Genomic DNA, 18451 nt, shown 5'->3' with positions numbered 1-18451 from the left:
GCATCATATTTGAGGACTGGTACATATTAGAAGAAATACAGTTGAAATCTCTTGCTTATGCTTTGTGGAACATTTCATGGTGAAAAACAACATTTTCCCCAAGAAAAAGACTTGGAGGAAGGTTCCAAGAACAAGTGAACTCTATTGACCACCTCTGCTAAGAAAAAGACTGTAATTTGGTGTAACATTCAAATGTTACGCTAAATTAATACTTTTTATGAAATGTGCCTCCTTTGATTCATTCATTTATTATTTATTAATGTTAAAACCACACCACACTGAACATAATGTATATGTTACTCCAGAAACAGAGTTTTTTTAAAAAATGAATCAGAACAATAGTCAATACATATAATTGTTCCATTCTTTCTCCATCTAGCCCTTTACGCAATACACAACACCAGAACAAATCTTACATACTGTAATCCATATGCATTACTTGGTAACGATCAATCACATTTAAGTGTGCAGAAGCCCCCTGAAATCAAAGCGCTCAAGTGCATTTCATTCTGTGCAACATTGTGGCCATTAATTTGTTATAGAAACACCATGCCAAATTAATTAAATAGAACAAAATATCTCAGCCAAACCCTTTTGTTTTGCAAACATACCATAAATGACATATCTCAGGAAAATCAGAGTACTATTCATTATTCATATTATTCAATTACTCCAGATGACCGTGATATCTAAATACATATGGTTTAATAGTTACCTTCTCTGGAGCTGTTCATTCCAATGCATTTGTAAAGAGCAATCAGTCTGTTCATTGGTGTTCAGCATTAATCTTAAAACTTGCTGATAAAACAAAATAACAAAATAAAAAACACTACAGAGCAAAGTTTGACCAGTAGACTCCCTTCTAGGAAGCATGCAGTGTAAGTCCGTGCTTCAGCCTCATTACCAACATAAAACTCTTTTTGGTCTGTTTTTATACATCTTGGAAAATTCTCTGGCAAAATGCCACATGTTAAAATAGACCATAGCCTGGACCAGCTGATTGGTCCTGTTGAGGCCTTATCTATTTTTTTTTTTTAATGCACTAGTTATTAAACAAAGTGTCAAATTAAATTAATTGTGCAAATCCCTAATTCAGGCTCACCTGAATGAGTTGAACTCTTGCTGAAAACCATTTGGTCATGCACAGTGTCTAAGCCATCTCTGTGAGTTAGCTGGTTGTGTTAGCATTTTAAAAACTTTAGAACAACAGGTTTACCATAACCAAAATAAACGAACAACTGCTTCAGGCAGAAGGAATTAGTTATTTTTGAATGAAGGAGGGAATGTTCTTCCCCCCCTTTTCTGCTTTGCAGTTACCTGCAGTTACATGGTATTGATCTCAGATTTTGTATTATGTAACAATTACTGGTTCCGTGTAGGAATTCAAACATCAGGCTAATTTTCTTTTAGTAAGGGCCATAATGATTGTTTATATTTTCTCCTACCGAAGAAAACCAGATTGGTCAAGATGCATTTGGGACATTGGTATTGTATACACGTACAGCATTGGATTTGGAAATTGTTATTGTGACAAGGGCTGCTGTTACGTTAAAAAAAACAACACCCTGTCCTCCTGTTATGGAGCCTTTCCATCCGGCTCCCAGATGCTGACCACACGGTGGCTGAGAGGGGAAGTTTTTAATTTTCAAGATTCCATAGAGATCAATGAAACAGCACCATCTAGTGTCTGTTTTAATAGCGTAACAATCAGACTTAAATAGTTCATTATTTCCAAATCTTGTTGAGATTGAATAACCCGGAAATATCTCTGTATGTGTTCTGGAGGTTGATGACATTATGAAAAGGACCCACAACCTTCTGCGAGTGAGCACTCTCACTAGCAGGATAGACGCTCCATGTGAAGAAGCCCTGTGTACAGCTTATGTATGTGATGTATTGATCGGCGTTTTTTGACTGCTAGTCAGCTGTTTTAATTTTGTGTGAGATATTAGTATTTATATTAAAATTTTGTTATATGTTTGTTATAAGTTATTTTTGTTATATATACATATCTTTCCTTCAACCTATTATTTTTTTGTGATTGTAAGTGGTGAAGGACAGAACCAGTTTATTGGTATATCAATTTGCTTTAAGTCAAAGATGCACAGATCAGTTTAGAAAGACCAATGTGTTGGGTAAACTGGTCTAAAACAGCCTGACCCTGCGATAAGGTCTGAGCATGACAGTTTGACCTTGGCCTGCAGTTTAAATTATATAAAGATGTATGAGCTGAAGGCTAAATAGAACATATGCATCCAGAGCAGTGCTAAGTTATCCATTAGACAGGTAGAACATTTGTTCTGGATGCTAGTGCTGGAAAGGGTGGCAGGTAGGCAGTTCTCCGGTGCATCTTCTGCTGCCCCCAGGCATGGCAAGGATGCTCATGTACTTCTTCTGCCTTCCAGAATTCCGGTTGGCATTTTGCTAAGTCGGAGTACAGTGTTCATTGGGAAGTTTATCTCAGTATGGATGACTTAATCACCTCTTATCTAGGATGACAATTCCCCTGAGAAGGCTGAGAAGCCGCAAATCACTGAGATTACATTCTGGCTGAGCAAAGACTTGAACTTGAGTCTTGCACACGCAGACCAAACTGACCACATTAGGCACAACAGTTCACTGTTTCCTGCCATACATCCATTTGAAGTCTTAGAGACTTCAAAATGCTTTGTATATTAAAAGGGGATATAAATGTGATAAATATTAATTCCTGTGCTAATTAAGGGGACAGCAACATCAGGGAGCGTTATGGGAATGTTATTGTGTTGCATCATGTGCAGAGATGTCTACCTCTAATATAGCTTGCTAATGAGTGCTGATGGCTAGAAGACATATTCCTTTGATAAATACCGATGACTGGTAGCTGCAAGCTATTGGGCACACCTACCAGCTGCATTAATGTAGCTAGAAGGAAAGCTTGAAGTTAGAATGCAGCTAGTGAAGGAGACCAAACCTTGAATACCCACAGCTAGCTGTGGTATTCCAAGCACATGCTGTTTGCTTTGTGGGGGAACTAATTTGTTGTGAACCACCCAGAGAGCTTCAGCTGCTGGTCGGTATCGAAATGTAATAAATAAATGAATGAATGCTGCTTTAAAGAGTAGCACTGTATGTCTGGGTGTTTGCCTGCTAGCCCACACTCACCTTGCATGTGTGTGTAAAAATATAGAGAGATTACAAAAAAGCAGCAAGTCCCCAGATTCTCTCCTCATAAATGTCCTATAAATGGCTGTCACCCTGAAACACCCTACCAACTGGGGAAGTGGGAAGCTGAGATTCACTAGTAATGGAAATGCCAACCCTATGAGTGGGAGAGTGTGTCGTGCTTGGGGTATGAGGAGAACAGGTCATTGTGCAGCCTACGCCAATGTCTAGGTTGGCTACTTATTAAAACTTTGTGCTTTAACAGGCTCCAATAAAACACTCGTGCAAATTAAAATGAAGAAATTAAGGTACAGACATATTCTTTGGAACAATAACATACAGTCAATTTTCAAGCCTTTCTGTTTGCTTGCTTGCTTGCTTGCTTTCTTTCTTTCTTTCTTTCTTTCTTTCTTTCTTTCTTTCTTTCAGTTATATCCCACCTTCTTTTAAGGAACCCAAGGTGGTGTACATAATCCTCTTCCTCCTAAATTTACAACCATTTAGGCCTTTTAAGAGAGATGCTTAAGGAATCTGATCTTTGTGAGCTCCAATACAAACTGACCTTATCCGCACCTCCAGGACCAGTGCACAAGTTAGTTACCTGTCTGCTTTCACACATCTGGAATGTTCTGACATAATTCTCAGTTCAAAGAAGTATCAAAATGTGTTTTAAATGTGTATTTTGAAAGAAAATATGTCTAGAAATGTGTATTTAGGGAGGAAAACATGTTCAGAAATGTGTTTTTAAATATCTACTCAAATGTGAATTTTCATGCAGATATTGTGTCTGTGTGTGTTTGTGTGTGTATAAAATTACAGATTAACGCAGAAATGGGTTAGAATAGATTTATGAGTGAACACATGTGAAAGTGACCTGGACCAACTCATCCATCCCCAGATTATTTTAATTTGAGGTTTCACCCTGCATGTAAGATTCTATCATTTTAATACAGTTGACTTCATATGGGACATTTTAGTCCTATTTTACAACAGGGAATTGCCACTGAAACAATGCCTGCTGCTGCTTTGATATCTACACCTCACTATCATCAGCTTAATGTCTGTAAATAGGGCTGAGGGAACAAGGGATGTTTGAGCATGCCCAAATTCTCTGAACTTCACTTTGGAGGTCAGTTCGACTCACTCCTGTTTTCATTTGTAACATGTTTTTTTGGTTTGTTCCAACAGGAAAAGTGAAGATTTCAAATGGGAGAAGTGCATACTTCTGAAAAATGTGCGCAGAAATGTGTATTTTTTGAATGCAGTTACAAGTTCTGGAATGTGAGAACATTTTTTGAAAAAATGCATTCTCATTTGGGGTTGGGAACAGAGCAAGTTCAGATTATTTGCAAAACGAAACACAATTCTTGTACCTGGGGACTGGAAACAAAGCCCTATGAGGAGAGACTGAAAGAACTGGGCATGTTTAGCCTTGAGAAGACTGAGGGGAGATAGGATAGTGCTCTTCAAGTACTTGAAAGGTGGTCACAGAGAGGAATGCCAGGATCTCTTCTTGATCATCCCAGAGTTCAGGACACGGCATAATGGGCTCAAGTTACAGGAAGCCAGATTCCGGCTGAACATCAGGAAAAACTTCCTGAGTGTTAGAGCAATACGACAATGGAACCAATGACCCAGGGAGGTGGTGGGCTCTCCCACACTGGAGCGATTCAAGATGAAGCTGGACAGCCATCTGTCAAGGATACTTTGACTTAGATTCCTGCATTGAGCAGGGGGTTGGACTTGATGGTCTTATAGGCCCCTTCCAACCTTACTATTCTATGATTCTGTGACCTCTGTATCTGTAAATTCATGACAATAACAAGCTCCAAGGGCTGCCATATAGTGTTAGAAAAAGACAATGCCTGCAAAATGGGGTCCGAGTTCAAGGCCTGCCGCCTTGAAAGAGGCTGTAGTGCACCCTCTCCTGAAGAGGACCTACCTGGACCCAGAGGTATGTGATAACTATCACCCCATCGCTAATATCCCCTTTTGGGGAACGGTGCTTGAGCATGTGGTGGTTGGGCAGCTTCAGATGTTCTTGGAGGAAATTGATTATTTCAGTCTGGTTTCAGGCCAGGGTACGGCACTGAAATGGCCTTGATTGCTCTGACTGACCTATAGGGATGGCCGCAAAATCTGCCACGGACTCAAATGAGGCCGAATTCCAGTGACTTTGGCCCCCCAGAGTCCATGGCGGAACAAATTTACTTACCCCTGCCACCCTGGATGCAACAGGCCAAATCTCCCCTCCCGGCCGATTCTGTTCCGCTGTCCTGAGCAGAACCAGGAAGTGATTGGATGCAAATGGTATCCACTATGCCATTTACCTCCCCGTTTCTTCTCGTGATAGGCTACGCATCTTTATTTACATACTTACATAGCCTATCACGTGAAAAAACAGGGACACAAACGACGTAGTGGACACCATTTGTGTCCCTGTTTTTTTTCTTCACATGATAGGCTACGTAAATATCTATGCAAATAAAGATGCGTAGCCTATCGCGAGAAGAAACGGGGACGCAAATGGCGTAGCAGACGCCATTTGCATCCGGATCACTTCCTCTTTCCACTCAGACAGCGATACGGACTGCAATGGCAGCCGTATTGCTTGTGGAACGGAGCTGGCTGGTGGCTCTGCAGACTTGCCACGGAGTGGAGCCGGCCAGCAAGGATTCCGAAGGGGAGGAGCGGATCGCCTCCCCCCCCCCCCCGTGGACCCCCGGCAGACTGGAGGTGAGGGATTTCGTACATCCCTACTGACCTACTCTGTGTGAAAGACGGGGAGTGCTACCCTGTTGATTTTCCTGGATCTCTCAGCAGCTTTTGACACCATTGATCATGGTGCCTTACTGGATCGGCTCTGCAGGATGGGAGTTGGGGGCACTGTGCTGCAGTGGTTCCACTCCTACTTGCAGGGCCGATTCCAGGGAGTGGTATTGGGGGATTCCTGTTCTACCCCATGGCAATTAAGCTGTGGGGTGCCACAGGGTTCTGTTCGTTCCCCCATGCTGTTCAACATCTATATGAAGCTGTTGGGAGAGGTCATTAGGAGTTTCAGGGTGGAGTGTCACCAGAGTAGTGATGATACTCAGCTGATGATACTCAGCTCTATTTCTCCTTGTCGTTGGAATCGGCTGAGGCAGTGAAGGTGATGGACCAGTGTCTGGAGGCTATAATGGGCCAGATAAGGGCCAATAAACTGAAGCTGAATCTTGATAAGATGGAAGCTCTGTGGATTGGTGGTTCCCGAGTCCAGGAATTGGGTAAGCGACCTGTCCTGGACGGGGTTGCACTCCCCCTGAAGGAGCAGGTGTGTAGCTTGGGAGTACTCCTAGATCCATCCCTGTCACTGGAGCCCCAGGTGGACTCCGTGGCCTGGAGTACTGGGGGCCAGCTTCAGCTGATCCACCAGCTACAGCTTTTCCTGGACAGGGATAACCTAGCCACAGTAGTACACACACTGGTAACTTCCCGATTAGACTACTGTAATGCACTTTATGTGGGGCTGCCCTTGAAGATGACTCGGAAGTTGCAGCTAGTGCAAAATGCAGCAGCTAGATTGCTGACTGGAACACCTCATAAAAACCATATAACACTAGTTTTAAAGGAATTGCACTGGCTGCCAATACACTTCTGGTCGGAATTCAAGGTTCTGGTGATGACATTTAAAGCCCTAAGAGGCTTGGGACCTTGATATTTGAGAGAGCACCTCCCCCTATATATTCCTGCCCAAGGACTGAGATCTGTTGGAGGGGCCCTCCTCTGCATCCCACCAGTGCGAGACATATACTATGGTGGGATGTGGGAGGGGGCCTTCTCTGTTGTGGCACCCCAGTTGTGGAATGCCCTCCCCTTGAAGGCCTAATTGGCGCAGACATTGGTTTAATTTCATCGCTAAGTAAAAACATGGCCTTTTTACCAAAGCTTTTGAGGGCTAAATGCATTCCCTAAAGTAGCACGCAATTTAAACTATTTTATTGTTTTAGATTTTAATTGGTATTAGCTTGTTTAATGTTTAATATGTTTTAGCTGTTTACATTATTGTATTATAGTGTTTAAATTGATTTTATTTGTATGCCACCCTGAGATCTTAATGATATAGGGCGGGATACCAATGTTTTAAATAAAATAAATAAATAAATAAATAAGTAAGTAAGTTGGCCATCGTAGGGATTCAAAAGTTCAGGCCAATTCAAAAGTTCAGGCCAATGTCATTTCAAAAATCAAACATGATGTAGCCTTGTACAGATTCTCTTCAGCTACATATGTATGTGGATATATTGTGTGGTGGCTATATTGTGCTGACTAGTAGGATTTACATCCTAATCTTGACAGTTATCATAAACACAGGGTGAAAGGAAATCAGTGGAGAAGCGGAATACTTGTTTCAAATTTCTTAGGGAGTTTTTCTGCTGCCTCCCACAAGGCCTGCAAAAGGGCTGTGAACAGATGCTAAGGTAGAAAGGAAGTTTTGTTCACAGGAATGTTAATGCTTTTTTCTGTACAAGCTGAAATTATGCATGTCAAAGAGCTGCAGTCATTATCCTGGACTGGGTATAAGAACATAAGAAGAGCTGGATCAAACCAAGGGTCCATCTAGGCCACCATTGTGTTCACACAGTGTCCAACCAGCTGTTGACCAGGGACCCACAAGCAGGGCATGAGTGCAACAGCACCCTCCCACCCATGTTCCCCAGCAACTTGTTTATATAGGCTCACTGCCTCTGGCACTGGAAGTAGCACATAGCCATCAAGACTAGTAGCCCCTGCCCTGATAGCCTTTTCCTCCAGGAATTTGTCTAACCCCCTTTTAAAGCCATCCAAACTGGTGGCCATCACTACTTCCTGTGGTAGCGAATTCCACAGTTTAACTATGCACTATTTGAAGAAGTACTTCCTTTTATCTGTCCTGAATCTCCCACCAATCAGCTTCATAGGATGACCCTGGGTTCTAGTATTTTGAGCAAGGGAGAAAAATGTCTCCATATCCACGTTCTCCACACCATGCATAATTTGGTAGACTTCTAACATGTCTCCCCTTATCCTCCTCTTTCCCAAGCTAAAGAATCCCAGCTGGTGTAACCTTCCCTCATAGGAGAGATGCTCCAGCCCCTTGATCATTTTAGTTGCCCTTTTCTGCACTTTTCCAGCTCTACAACATCTTTTTTAGGTGTGGTGACCAGAACTGTACACAGTATTCCAAGTGTGGTTGCACCATAGATTTGTATAGGGGCAGTATGATGTTGGCAGTTTTATTCTCAGTCCCTTTTCTAATTATGCCTAACATGGAGTTTGCCTTTTTTTCAGCGGCTGCACACTGGGTTGACATCTTCATTGAGCTGTCCATCACAACTCCAAGATCTCTGTCTTGGTCAGTTACCACTAGCTCAGATCCTATCAGGCTATACTTGAAGTTGGGATTTTTTTGCCCCAACGTGCATCACTTTACACTTGCTTACACTGAACCGCATTTGCCATTTAGTTGCCCATTCTCCCAGTTTGGAGAGATCCTTTTGGAGCTCTCCAGAATCCCTTTTTGTTTTAACCACCCTAAATAATTTGGTGTCATCCGCAAACTTGGCCACTTCACTGCTCACTCCTAATTCCAGATAATTTATGAACAGGTTGAAAAGCATTGGTCCTAATACAGATCTCTGTGGGAACCCGTGGGTATGATGTGTAGGGCACAGAATACAGAAGGCCAAAAGCCCTCTTTGGGCATTCAATCCACACAATCACATTTCTGCTTGTCCTGCCCCCCTCATCCACATGTGTGTGTGGGGATGTATGTTGAAGGAAGTAGGAGGTACATCAGTAGGCTCCACCCATGATGTGGAGCCCTGAATGAATCAGGATTCCACATAATGGGGAGAGATTACACATGTACAGCAGGCTCCCCTTTACAGACATTTCCTTCCACCACTCAGGTGGTAGAAGGGTGGGGCCAACAGGGACATGATGGTGGGGGTGGAACCAGCATGCACAGCCCCACTCTCTAGTCCATGCAGTTAATTGTGTGGACTGAACACCTGATTAAGGCTATGGGAATCAAAAAATCAGTCAAGTTCATTGATTTCAAATCAGACCTCACTCTCTTCCTGGTAATTCGATCAGAACCTCTGCTGGTTTTCTGACTGGGCCAACCTGATCAATGGAATTGGTGAAGGAATCATTTGCAAGGCACCTGTTTGCGTGCCAAGCTCCTCATCTAGTCAGAGAGATTTGCTCAGAAATTTGCTTCCATGGACATACGCTTCTTAGCAAGACTGGGGCATGAACCAAGTGTCTTTTTGCAGCTAACTAAAAACACACAAGATACAGGAATGCTAAAAGAATGCGTGTTCATTTATACAGATTTATGCATACAGGTATGTGTAAATGTAGCACTGAGGCAATCTCATCTGTAGATTGTAACAGCTGGTATTTGGTTGTTCTAAGAACAATAGCAATGTGCCAGACAAGCCATCAGTCTGCTCCCTTAAGCATTTAGTTTAGTTAAAAAAAAGACAGCCACATATTATGATCAAACCATTGTTTAGGAGGCTTAGCCATAATCACCATGGTGTAACTTTTCATGACCAAATAACCAATATCAAAATTTTCTGAACATACCCAATCCAATTACTTGAATTGGACCTGGAAGCAAAATGGATGTCAAGCAGTTGATACAGAGAGCTATAATAGTGTGGCCTTAAAGTTTATAGGTGTTTGTGATGGGGTGAAATTCATGGAGAGAAGGATCATGGATAGATGGATGTAGGAGTAAGACACTCTCCAAACTACATTAGCACATGTATGTTGGGATTAGTGGGCTAAATCCAATGTTATGCTTGTGCAATAGGACTTTCCCTGCCACTTCTTCCCCCTCCAACCCCCACTCCCAACTCTGCTCTGGAGATCCCCCAACCCTCTGGAGCAGATATGGGGGACTGCAGGTGAGAGGGGAAATTCTACCTGCTGGTGGAAGGACACCATTGGATACAACCCATAATCAATAAAACAAGTTTTAAAAATGAAGCCTCTGGCAATGTTTGGCTTAATTGTGCTAATACCGCAGATAGATGAGTTAAGCCAGTGTTGTCAGATGTGTAAGAATTCACATATATATACAAGGTGCTAAAGCACTGGTTATTGTAAAAAGCTTGCGTACAGTTCTGTTCAATGATTTAAAAAACCCTGCCAGTTTAAGACCATAGTTAAGGCTATCTCATGTTGACTCAAGCTCCACAAAACTGGGAAACTGGAAGTTTAGGCTGATGCCTTAACAGACGTGCCCCATGATCAGTGATGATGTTGTGTAATGTCACAAATTGTGCTTCCTTACAACTTACCCTCTATGCCCCCACATTTTTCCTGGGTCTTTCAGGCCAAATCCAGATGGGGAGGATGGAGCGCCTGGGACCAGCAAAGATGCCCCATGTTGTCATGGCCTTGTATTGCTTTATGAAGCATCTGAGCCTTACTGTTGTTTTTTAAAAAAATCTTTTTATTTTTATAATTATTTATTACATTTCTATACTGCCCAATAGCTGAAGCTCTCTGGATGGTTCACAAGCTCTCCGGGCAATTATTTGCAACACAACAATAACAACTGTTTGTTGTTGAGCCTGTTTTGTTAGAGGAATGCTCTTGTAAGTTGACCCACGCCCGTTTGTTGCTTACTTCAGTAGCTGGCAAGATGGGTTAAGCAGTGAGAGAGAGCCCTCTTCTATCAGTAAGGCTAGATGCTTCATAATGCAGTACGGGACCAAGACAACGTGAAGCCTCCTTGTTGACCAAGGAAAAGTGTGGGTGTGTAGAGGGTAAGGTGTAAGCAAGGACAATTTGTGACATTGCACAGCATCATCACTGATCAGGGAACACATCAGTTAAATAGAACAGAGTAATGTGATGTTTTCCCCCTTTTATATTACACTTCCTGTCGGCAAATCAGGCTTCTCAAGAATATCAGTATCTGGCAGCAGCGCAAACACAATGGATTCTTGATGTAGGCAGATATTTTCTTGCCTTCTGGTGACACATGCTTGCTTGCTCTTTACACACATTTGAATTAGTTTCAATCAGCATCGTCTTCAATGATGGCCTCTAGCAGTAGAGGAGATGCATGGAATATTTGTACTAATTTTATAATACTTTGTAATACTTACAACATAAGCCTGGGGAGAATCTTTAAACTTGTATGCAAAAGCTAGAAACATTTCTTCAGTTGTGCCAAAAGGACAGTGAGTTACAAGCATATGAATCAAATCAAGTCGGCACTATTACTTAGGGTCGAAGTAGGTGACATGCTGAATGTACTCTCTGTGTCTCAAATCTGGACTGGGACTATGATGCAGGGAAAGGCTTAAAAAAATAGGATGGAGATAATATGTTCCAGTTTACAACAGGATTGCTGTTTTCGTAATATGGTCATGAAACCTGGTGGAAGTTTATCTGACAGCAATATTAACAATCTCAGATGTGGAACTAGTAACTTTAAATTGCACCGGTCAATTTTCAACATGACAACTGGCAGTTTACTGTAACAGATTGTTCCATGCAAAAGATAGGAATGGAAATCTCATAAAACTTTATGCACTAAAATTCACAGTAGTGCACAGATCAATATTCCATGCAAGGGAATAGCTTATTCAGCATAAAATGTGTGTAACATGGGCATAAAAGTCTCTCTACTAGGCCAAATTTTTCCTTACAGTATAACTATAATTGCATTGTGTCAAAACCAGCAACAAACTGAGCCAATCTGTAATACACTGCATTACAATCTTATACAATGCAATATTGCTTCTTCATAATGCTAAGCGGTTATTGCAGTCACCACCACATTGACATAATCCAGTACACAGTAGTCCACTTTTAGTGCATTCGCATTTCACTGACCCATCGTCCTCCTCCTGGTCACCTTGGGAGGCCTTCTTGGCATTACAACATAAGAGCTTGACACAGAAGGCCATTGCTTCTGGAAGAGTTGTTCATAAAGATGGCCAGCAACCACTGTCTTACAACAGCCCCATTCACTTGGACAAAGTAAGTGTGGACACAAGCCTAAAGCTTGTCCCCAGATATGTCTAGTTTGATAGGCTGCCCTTTTGGAATGCTGAAGGAGTGCTTGCTTGGATGGGTTGGTAAATCAGCAGTGCTTTCCCTCTCACTGTCATGCCCCCAGTGGAGGAATCTTCCTCACAGGAGGAGCTAGAGCTCCCAGAGATCAAGAGGACTCCATATCAGCCAATGTCAGAAGCCCAGGAGGAGCCTGGGCCCTCGGGGGAGATGGCCACAGGTCCACCCCAGCAAGAAGCAAGGGGCTTTGCCTCTGAGGCAGAGGCTGAGCAACCCCCTGGCCTACATGAGTGTCATTGCCTCTAGAGGTAGGCCAGTAGAGCTCCCTTGAGAAGGAGTGTTTGCTTGCAGAGAGGGACTCCTTAAGAGGAAACAACTCAAGAGTAGGACTCTTGCCAGAGGGCTATAAAGAACTACAGCTGAGCCCTGCATGGGGCTCAGGGGACTCTGGCGACATACTTAGCCAGTGCTTGAAACAATGCCATCCTGTTCAGCTTCTTGCTATGCAAACACATGCACACAGTTAATTGCAATGGAGGAGTCAATTAAGCAGGCCAAGAGCAAAGCAGAATTTTTACTGGCAAATAAGTATTGTTGAGAGATAAGTCAGGAATGTAGTCAAGGTCAAGTGCATAGGATAGCAGGCAAGTATAATCAGAATCCAGAGGCAGTGTCAAGCAGAGGTCCAAGGTCGATAATATAGAGGTCCAAGCACGAGTCAAGGTCATGGAAACAAGGCATTAGGAGCTGAAGAAACAGCATTGTTACTAGGCTGGCTAGGCTGAAACTGAAGGCTTATATTGTCAGGGCTTCCTGGGCCCTATCCAGGGCTCAGCTGTAGTTTATTTGATTATATGTTTGATGAGATATGAATTTTCCTCTGGAGGGAATTCAATTTGGCAGCCATTTTATTGCCACACTGACATTGGAGCCATCAGCCTCCACTGATTAGAACCCCTTCCCTAAAAGTTACAATGTCAAAGACATGAGAGCAAAGGAGATGTGTTGATTTTTACTATTAGTCTGGGCAAGATGGACATTTTGCATAACAACTGAAGAGGAATCCTGCTGGATCAGACCAAAGCTACATCTATCTAGTCCACAATATTGCTTTCCATGCTGGCCAGCCACATGCCTCCTGGAACCCCTTATGCAGGGCATGAAAGCCATAGACCTCTCCTGCTAGTGCTCCCTAGCAATCAATATTCTGCCTCTAGATCTAGAGGTTTCACATGGTCACTATGTCATTGATCGATCCATCCTCCATGAATTTGTCCAATCTCCTTTTAAAGCCATCCAAGCTAGAGGCCATCATTGAAGACCATGCTGACTGAAACTAATTCAAATGTATATAAAGAGCAAACAAGCATGTGTCACCAGAAGGCAAGAAAACATCATCTATCTACATCAAGAATTCATTGTGTTTGCGCTGCTGCCAGATACTGATATTCTTGAGAAGCCTGATTTACCGATGGGAAATGTAATATACAAGGGGGAAAACATCACATTACTCTGCAGGAATTGTGGTGGTGGGAGGAATGATTTATGGTATTATGTGGATGTAAATCACACCCTTTAAATGCTCAGGGCTGCTCACAAAATAAAATTAAGAGCACAATAAAACACTCAAAAACATAAGACACTAAAGATGAAAAGCAGTGGGATCCAAAATTTAAAACATCAGTGTAAGAACCTTAAGAAGATAAAGTGGTTTAGTTTTATGAAAAATAAAAAGGTCTTCACCTGGTGCTAAAATTATACCAACATAGGGGCCAAGTGAGTTTCCCGGGTGAAAACTTTCTACAACCAGGGCACCAGTACTGAGAAGGTCCTTTTCCCAGTTGTTGTTGTTCAGTCGTTCAGTCGTGTCCGACTCTTCGTGACCCCATGGACCATAGCACACCAGGCCTTCCTGTCCTGCGCACTCTCCCGGGAGCGTGCTCAGGTTCATATTCATTGCATCGGTGATGCTATCTAGCCATCTCATCCTCTGCCGTCCCCTTCTCCTTTTGCCTTCAGTCTTTCCCAGCATCAGGGTCTTTTCCAGAGAGTTTTCTCTTCGCATTAGGTGGCCAAAATATTTGAGCTTCAGCTTCAGTATCTGTCCTTCCAATGAGCACTCAGGGTTGATTTCCTTTAGGATGGACTGATTTGACCTCCTTGCAGTCCAGGGGACTCGTAAGAGTCTTCTCCAGCACCACAGTTCGAAAGCATCAATTCTTCGGCGCTCAGCCTTCCTTATAGTCCAGCTCTCACAGCCATACATTACTACTGGGAAAACCATAGCTTTGATTAGACGGACCTTTGTTGGCAAGGTGATGTCTCTCCTTCTTACTATGCTGTCTAGGTTTGCCATAGCTTTCCTCCCAAGGAGCAAGCGTCTTTTAATTTCATGGCTACAGTCACCGTCTGCGGTGATCTTGGAGCCCAAGAAAGTAAAATCTGTCACTGCTTCCATTTCTTCCCCTTCTATATGCCAGGAAGTGATAGGGCCAGATGCCATGATCTTAGTTTTTTTAATGTTGATTTTCAAACCAGCTTTTGCACTCTCCTCTTTCACCCTCAACAAGAGGCTCTTTAGATCCTCTTCACTTTCTGCCATTAGGGTGGTATCGTCTGCATATCGGAGGTTGTTGATAATTCTCCCGGCAATCTTAATTCCGACCTGTGATTCATCCAACCCGGCATTTCCCATGATGTACTCTGCATATAAGTTAAATAAGCAGGGTGACAATATGCAGCCTTGTCGTACTCCTTTCCCAATTTTGAACCACTCGGTTGTTCCATGTCCGGTTCTTACTGTTGCTTCTTGACCCTCATACAGGTTTCTCAGGAGACAGGTAAGGTGGTCTGGTACTCCCATCACTTTAAGAATTTGCCACAGTTCGTTGTGATCCACACAATCAAAGGCTTTAGCGTAGTCAATGAAGCAGAAATAGACGTTTTTCTGGAATTCTCTTGCTTTCTCCATGATGCAGCGAATGTTGGCGATTTGATCTCTAGTTCCTCTGCCTCTTCGAAACCCAGCTTGTACTTCCGGTAGTTCTCGGTTTGCATACTGCTGAAGCCTAGCTTGTAGGATTTTGAGCATCACCTTGCTGGCATGTGAAATGAGCGCAATTGTGCGGTAGTTTGAACACTCTTTGGCATTGCCCTTCTTTGGAATTGGAATGTAAACTGACCTTTTCCAGTCTTGCGGCCATTACTGAGTGTTCCAGATTTGTTGGCATATTGAATGCAGCACTTTAACAGCATCATCTTTTAGGATTTTAAATAGCTCAGCTGGAATACTGTCATCTCCGCTAGCTTTGTTGTTACTAATGCTTCCTAAGGCCCACTTGACTTCACTCTCGAGGATGTCCGGCTCAAGTTGTGTGACCGCACTATCATGGCTATCAAGGACATTACTATCATGGCTATCAGGGACATTAAGATCTTTCCTGTATAGTTCTTCTGTGTATTCTTGCCACCTCTTCTTAATCTCATCTGCTTCTGTGAGGTCCCTGCCTTCTTTGTCCTTTATCATGCCTGTCTTTGCACAAAACGTTCCCTTGAGATCTCCAATTTTCTTGAAGAGATCTCGAGTCTTTCCCATTCTGTTGTTTTCCTCGATTTCCTTGCATTGTTCATTTAAGAAGGCCTTCTTGTCTCTCCTTGCTATTCTCTGGAACTCTGCATTCAGTTGGATATATCTTTCCCTTTCTCCCTTGATTTTTGCTTCCCTTCTTTCCTCAGCTACTTGTAAAGCCTCATCAGACAGCCACTTTGCTTTCTTGCATTTCTTTTTCTTTGGGATGGATTGAGTTGCTGCCTCCTGAACAATGTTACGGACCTCCGTCCATAGTTCCTCAGGCACTCTGTCTATCAGGTCTAATCCCTGAAATCTATTCCTCACCTCCACTGTATATTCATAAGGGATATGATTTAGGTCATACCTGAATGGTTTAGTCGTTTTCCCTACGTTCTTCAATTTCAGCTGAAATTTTGCAAGAAGCAGCTCATGATCTGAGCCACAGTCAGCTCCAGGTCTTGTTTTTACTGACTGTATGGAGCTTCTCCATCTTTGGCTGCAAAGGACATAATCAATCTGATTTCGATATTGACCATCTGGTGATGTCCATGTGTAGAGTCGTCTCTTGTGCTGTTGGAAAAGAGTGTTTGCTATGATCAGCGTGTTCTCTTGGCAAAACTCTATTAACTTTTGTCCTGCTTCATTTTGTACCCCAAGGCCATGCCTGCCTGTTATCCCGGTGATTTCTTGACTTCCTACTTTAGCATTCCAGTCCCCTATGATGAAGAGGACATCTTTTTTTGGTGTTAGTTCTAGAAGGTGTTGGAGGTCTTCATAGAACCGATCAACCTCAGCTTCTTCGGCATCAGTGGTTGGGGCATAGACTTGAATTACTGTGATGTTGAATGGTTTGCCTTGGATTCGTACTGAGATCATTCTATCATTTTTAAGATTGTACCTCAGTACTGCTTTTCCCACCCTTTTGTTGACTATGAGTGCTACTCCATTTCTTCTAAGGGATTCGTGGCCACAATAGTAGATATGATGGTCACATGAATTAAATTCGCCCATTCCTATCCATTTTAGTTCGCTGATTCCCAAGATGTCGATGTTCAATATTGCCATCTCATGTTTGACCACCTCCAGCTTACCTTGATTCATTGATCTAACATTCCAGGTTCCTAAACAATATTGATCTTTACAGCATCGGATTTTCTTTTCACCACCAGACACATCCACAGCTGAGTGTCCTTTCGGGTTTGGCCCAGCCGCTTCACTCTTTCTGGCGCTACTTGGAAATACCCTCTGCTCTTCCCCAGTAGTATATTGGACACCTTCCGACCTGAGGGGCTCATCTTCCGGCGTCATCTCTTTTAGCCTTGTGATACGTTCCATGGGGTTTTCTTGGCAAGAATACTGGAGTGGGTTGCCATTTCCTTCTCCAGTGGACCACATTTTGTCAGAACTCTCTGCCATGACCTGTCCATCTTGGGTGGCCCTGCACGGCATAGCTTATGGCTTCACTGAGTTACGCAAGCCCCTTTGCCACAACAAGGCAGTGATCCATGAAGGGGCTTTTCCCAGTAGTCACCTACAAATCTTCCAAAGGTTGTTAGAGTAGTATTTTGATGGCAGACCAATTCTTAAAAGAAGGTAGCCTTCACATCACTTTGAACATTCACTGGTGCATTACTATGGCTGAGCAAAAGTGGCCTCCCCAAATTCTCCATTCTGTTTATAGGCAGACATATTGGGAGTGGGCGTTTCGCTGAATATTCTCGTGGGGTGGGTGGAGAGATGAATTTTCCCAACAGTTTGGATAGGGGTGAAAAAGCAAACTCTCGGAAAATTTCTCAAAATAATCTCTTCTGAAAAATGTAAACTCACTTAAGACTGAATAAAACCCTGTTGTGACTGGTAGATGGAGATAGCAATGAGGAACTAAGAAAGGAGGATTGGAAGGAGTAGGGCCCAGGCAGCCCATTGCTTCCTTCAATATGATTAAAATACCAAACAATATTAGAACTGGATACACAGTTGTATATAAAACTCTCCGCCCTATTTGTGAAAGGCGAAATTGGGGAGGCCATTTTGCTGAATATTTTCCACAGAAGGACTGAAATTCTCCAATTTATTTATTTATTAAATTTATTAATCGCCCATCTGACTGGTCACCCAGCCACTCTGGGCGATGTACAACCCACCATAAACAATTTAAAACAATAAAATTTTACCATAATTTTTTTTTTAAAATACCCTAACCCACCCCAAATGCCTGCCTGAACAACCACGTTTTTAATGCACGACGGAAGCTCATTAAAGATGCGCTTTGTTCAGGAGGCGCTCAAATTGTTCAGGAGGCGCTCAAAAAAGAAAAAGTTAAAATATTTGTCAGAAATTTATCAGCCCTGATTCATACATAGAGTTGCAGGGAGGGATCGCATAACTTGATGGCTGTATGCCTATCAGCAGGGGAATGGAACACAGTTGCCCACAGACAAGGTAGTCGCATCTGCATTCTTGGGGGCTTCCCAGGTACACAGAAAAATATTCATCTGTAAATATTTTCAAAGACCTCATCCCCAGAAGACAGCCTGATAGTCATTCACCCAGATTATTTTTCTTTCCCTTTCTATCCCTCTTCTAACTACTGGAGCTATGGATGAGAAAACTATCTGGGCCCCAAAGTTCTTGAGTTTACTTCTCAAAGCTTCAAAGTCTGACGTGATTTCT

General features: G+C 42.7%; 1 protein-coding gene across 6 annotated transcripts in view; it reads right to left on the bottom strand.

The window, feature by feature from the left end:
- The window catches only part of ASIP (agouti signaling protein), a 67419-nt gene that overhangs the window by 18978 nt on the left and 29990 nt on the right, over nucleotides 1-18451 (bottom strand). For 2 of the 6 annotated variants that reach the window (XM_084853862.1, XM_084853865.1), the window contains exon 2: nucleotides 716-798. The exons of 3 other annotated variants lie outside the window; for them this stretch is intronic. In XM_084853862.1, coding sequence (XP_084709988.1) covers nucleotides 716-798 — 83 coding nt within the window. Of the gene's footprint in view, nucleotides 1-715; nucleotides 13568-18451 lie in introns of those variants that run through there. One more of the 6 variants, XM_084853861.1, reaches the window with a different exon arrangement.

Source organism: Heloderma suspectum, chromosome 4 (genome assembly GCF_057233095.1).
Source record: "Heloderma suspectum isolate Gila_16-S chromosome 4, 16-S_ref, whole genome shotgun sequence".
Lineage (NCBI taxonomy): Eukaryota > Metazoa > Chordata > Lepidosauria > Squamata > Helodermatidae > Heloderma > Heloderma suspectum.
Note: the sequence above shows the minus strand (reverse complement) of the source record. Positions and strands in the feature narration are given on the sequence as shown.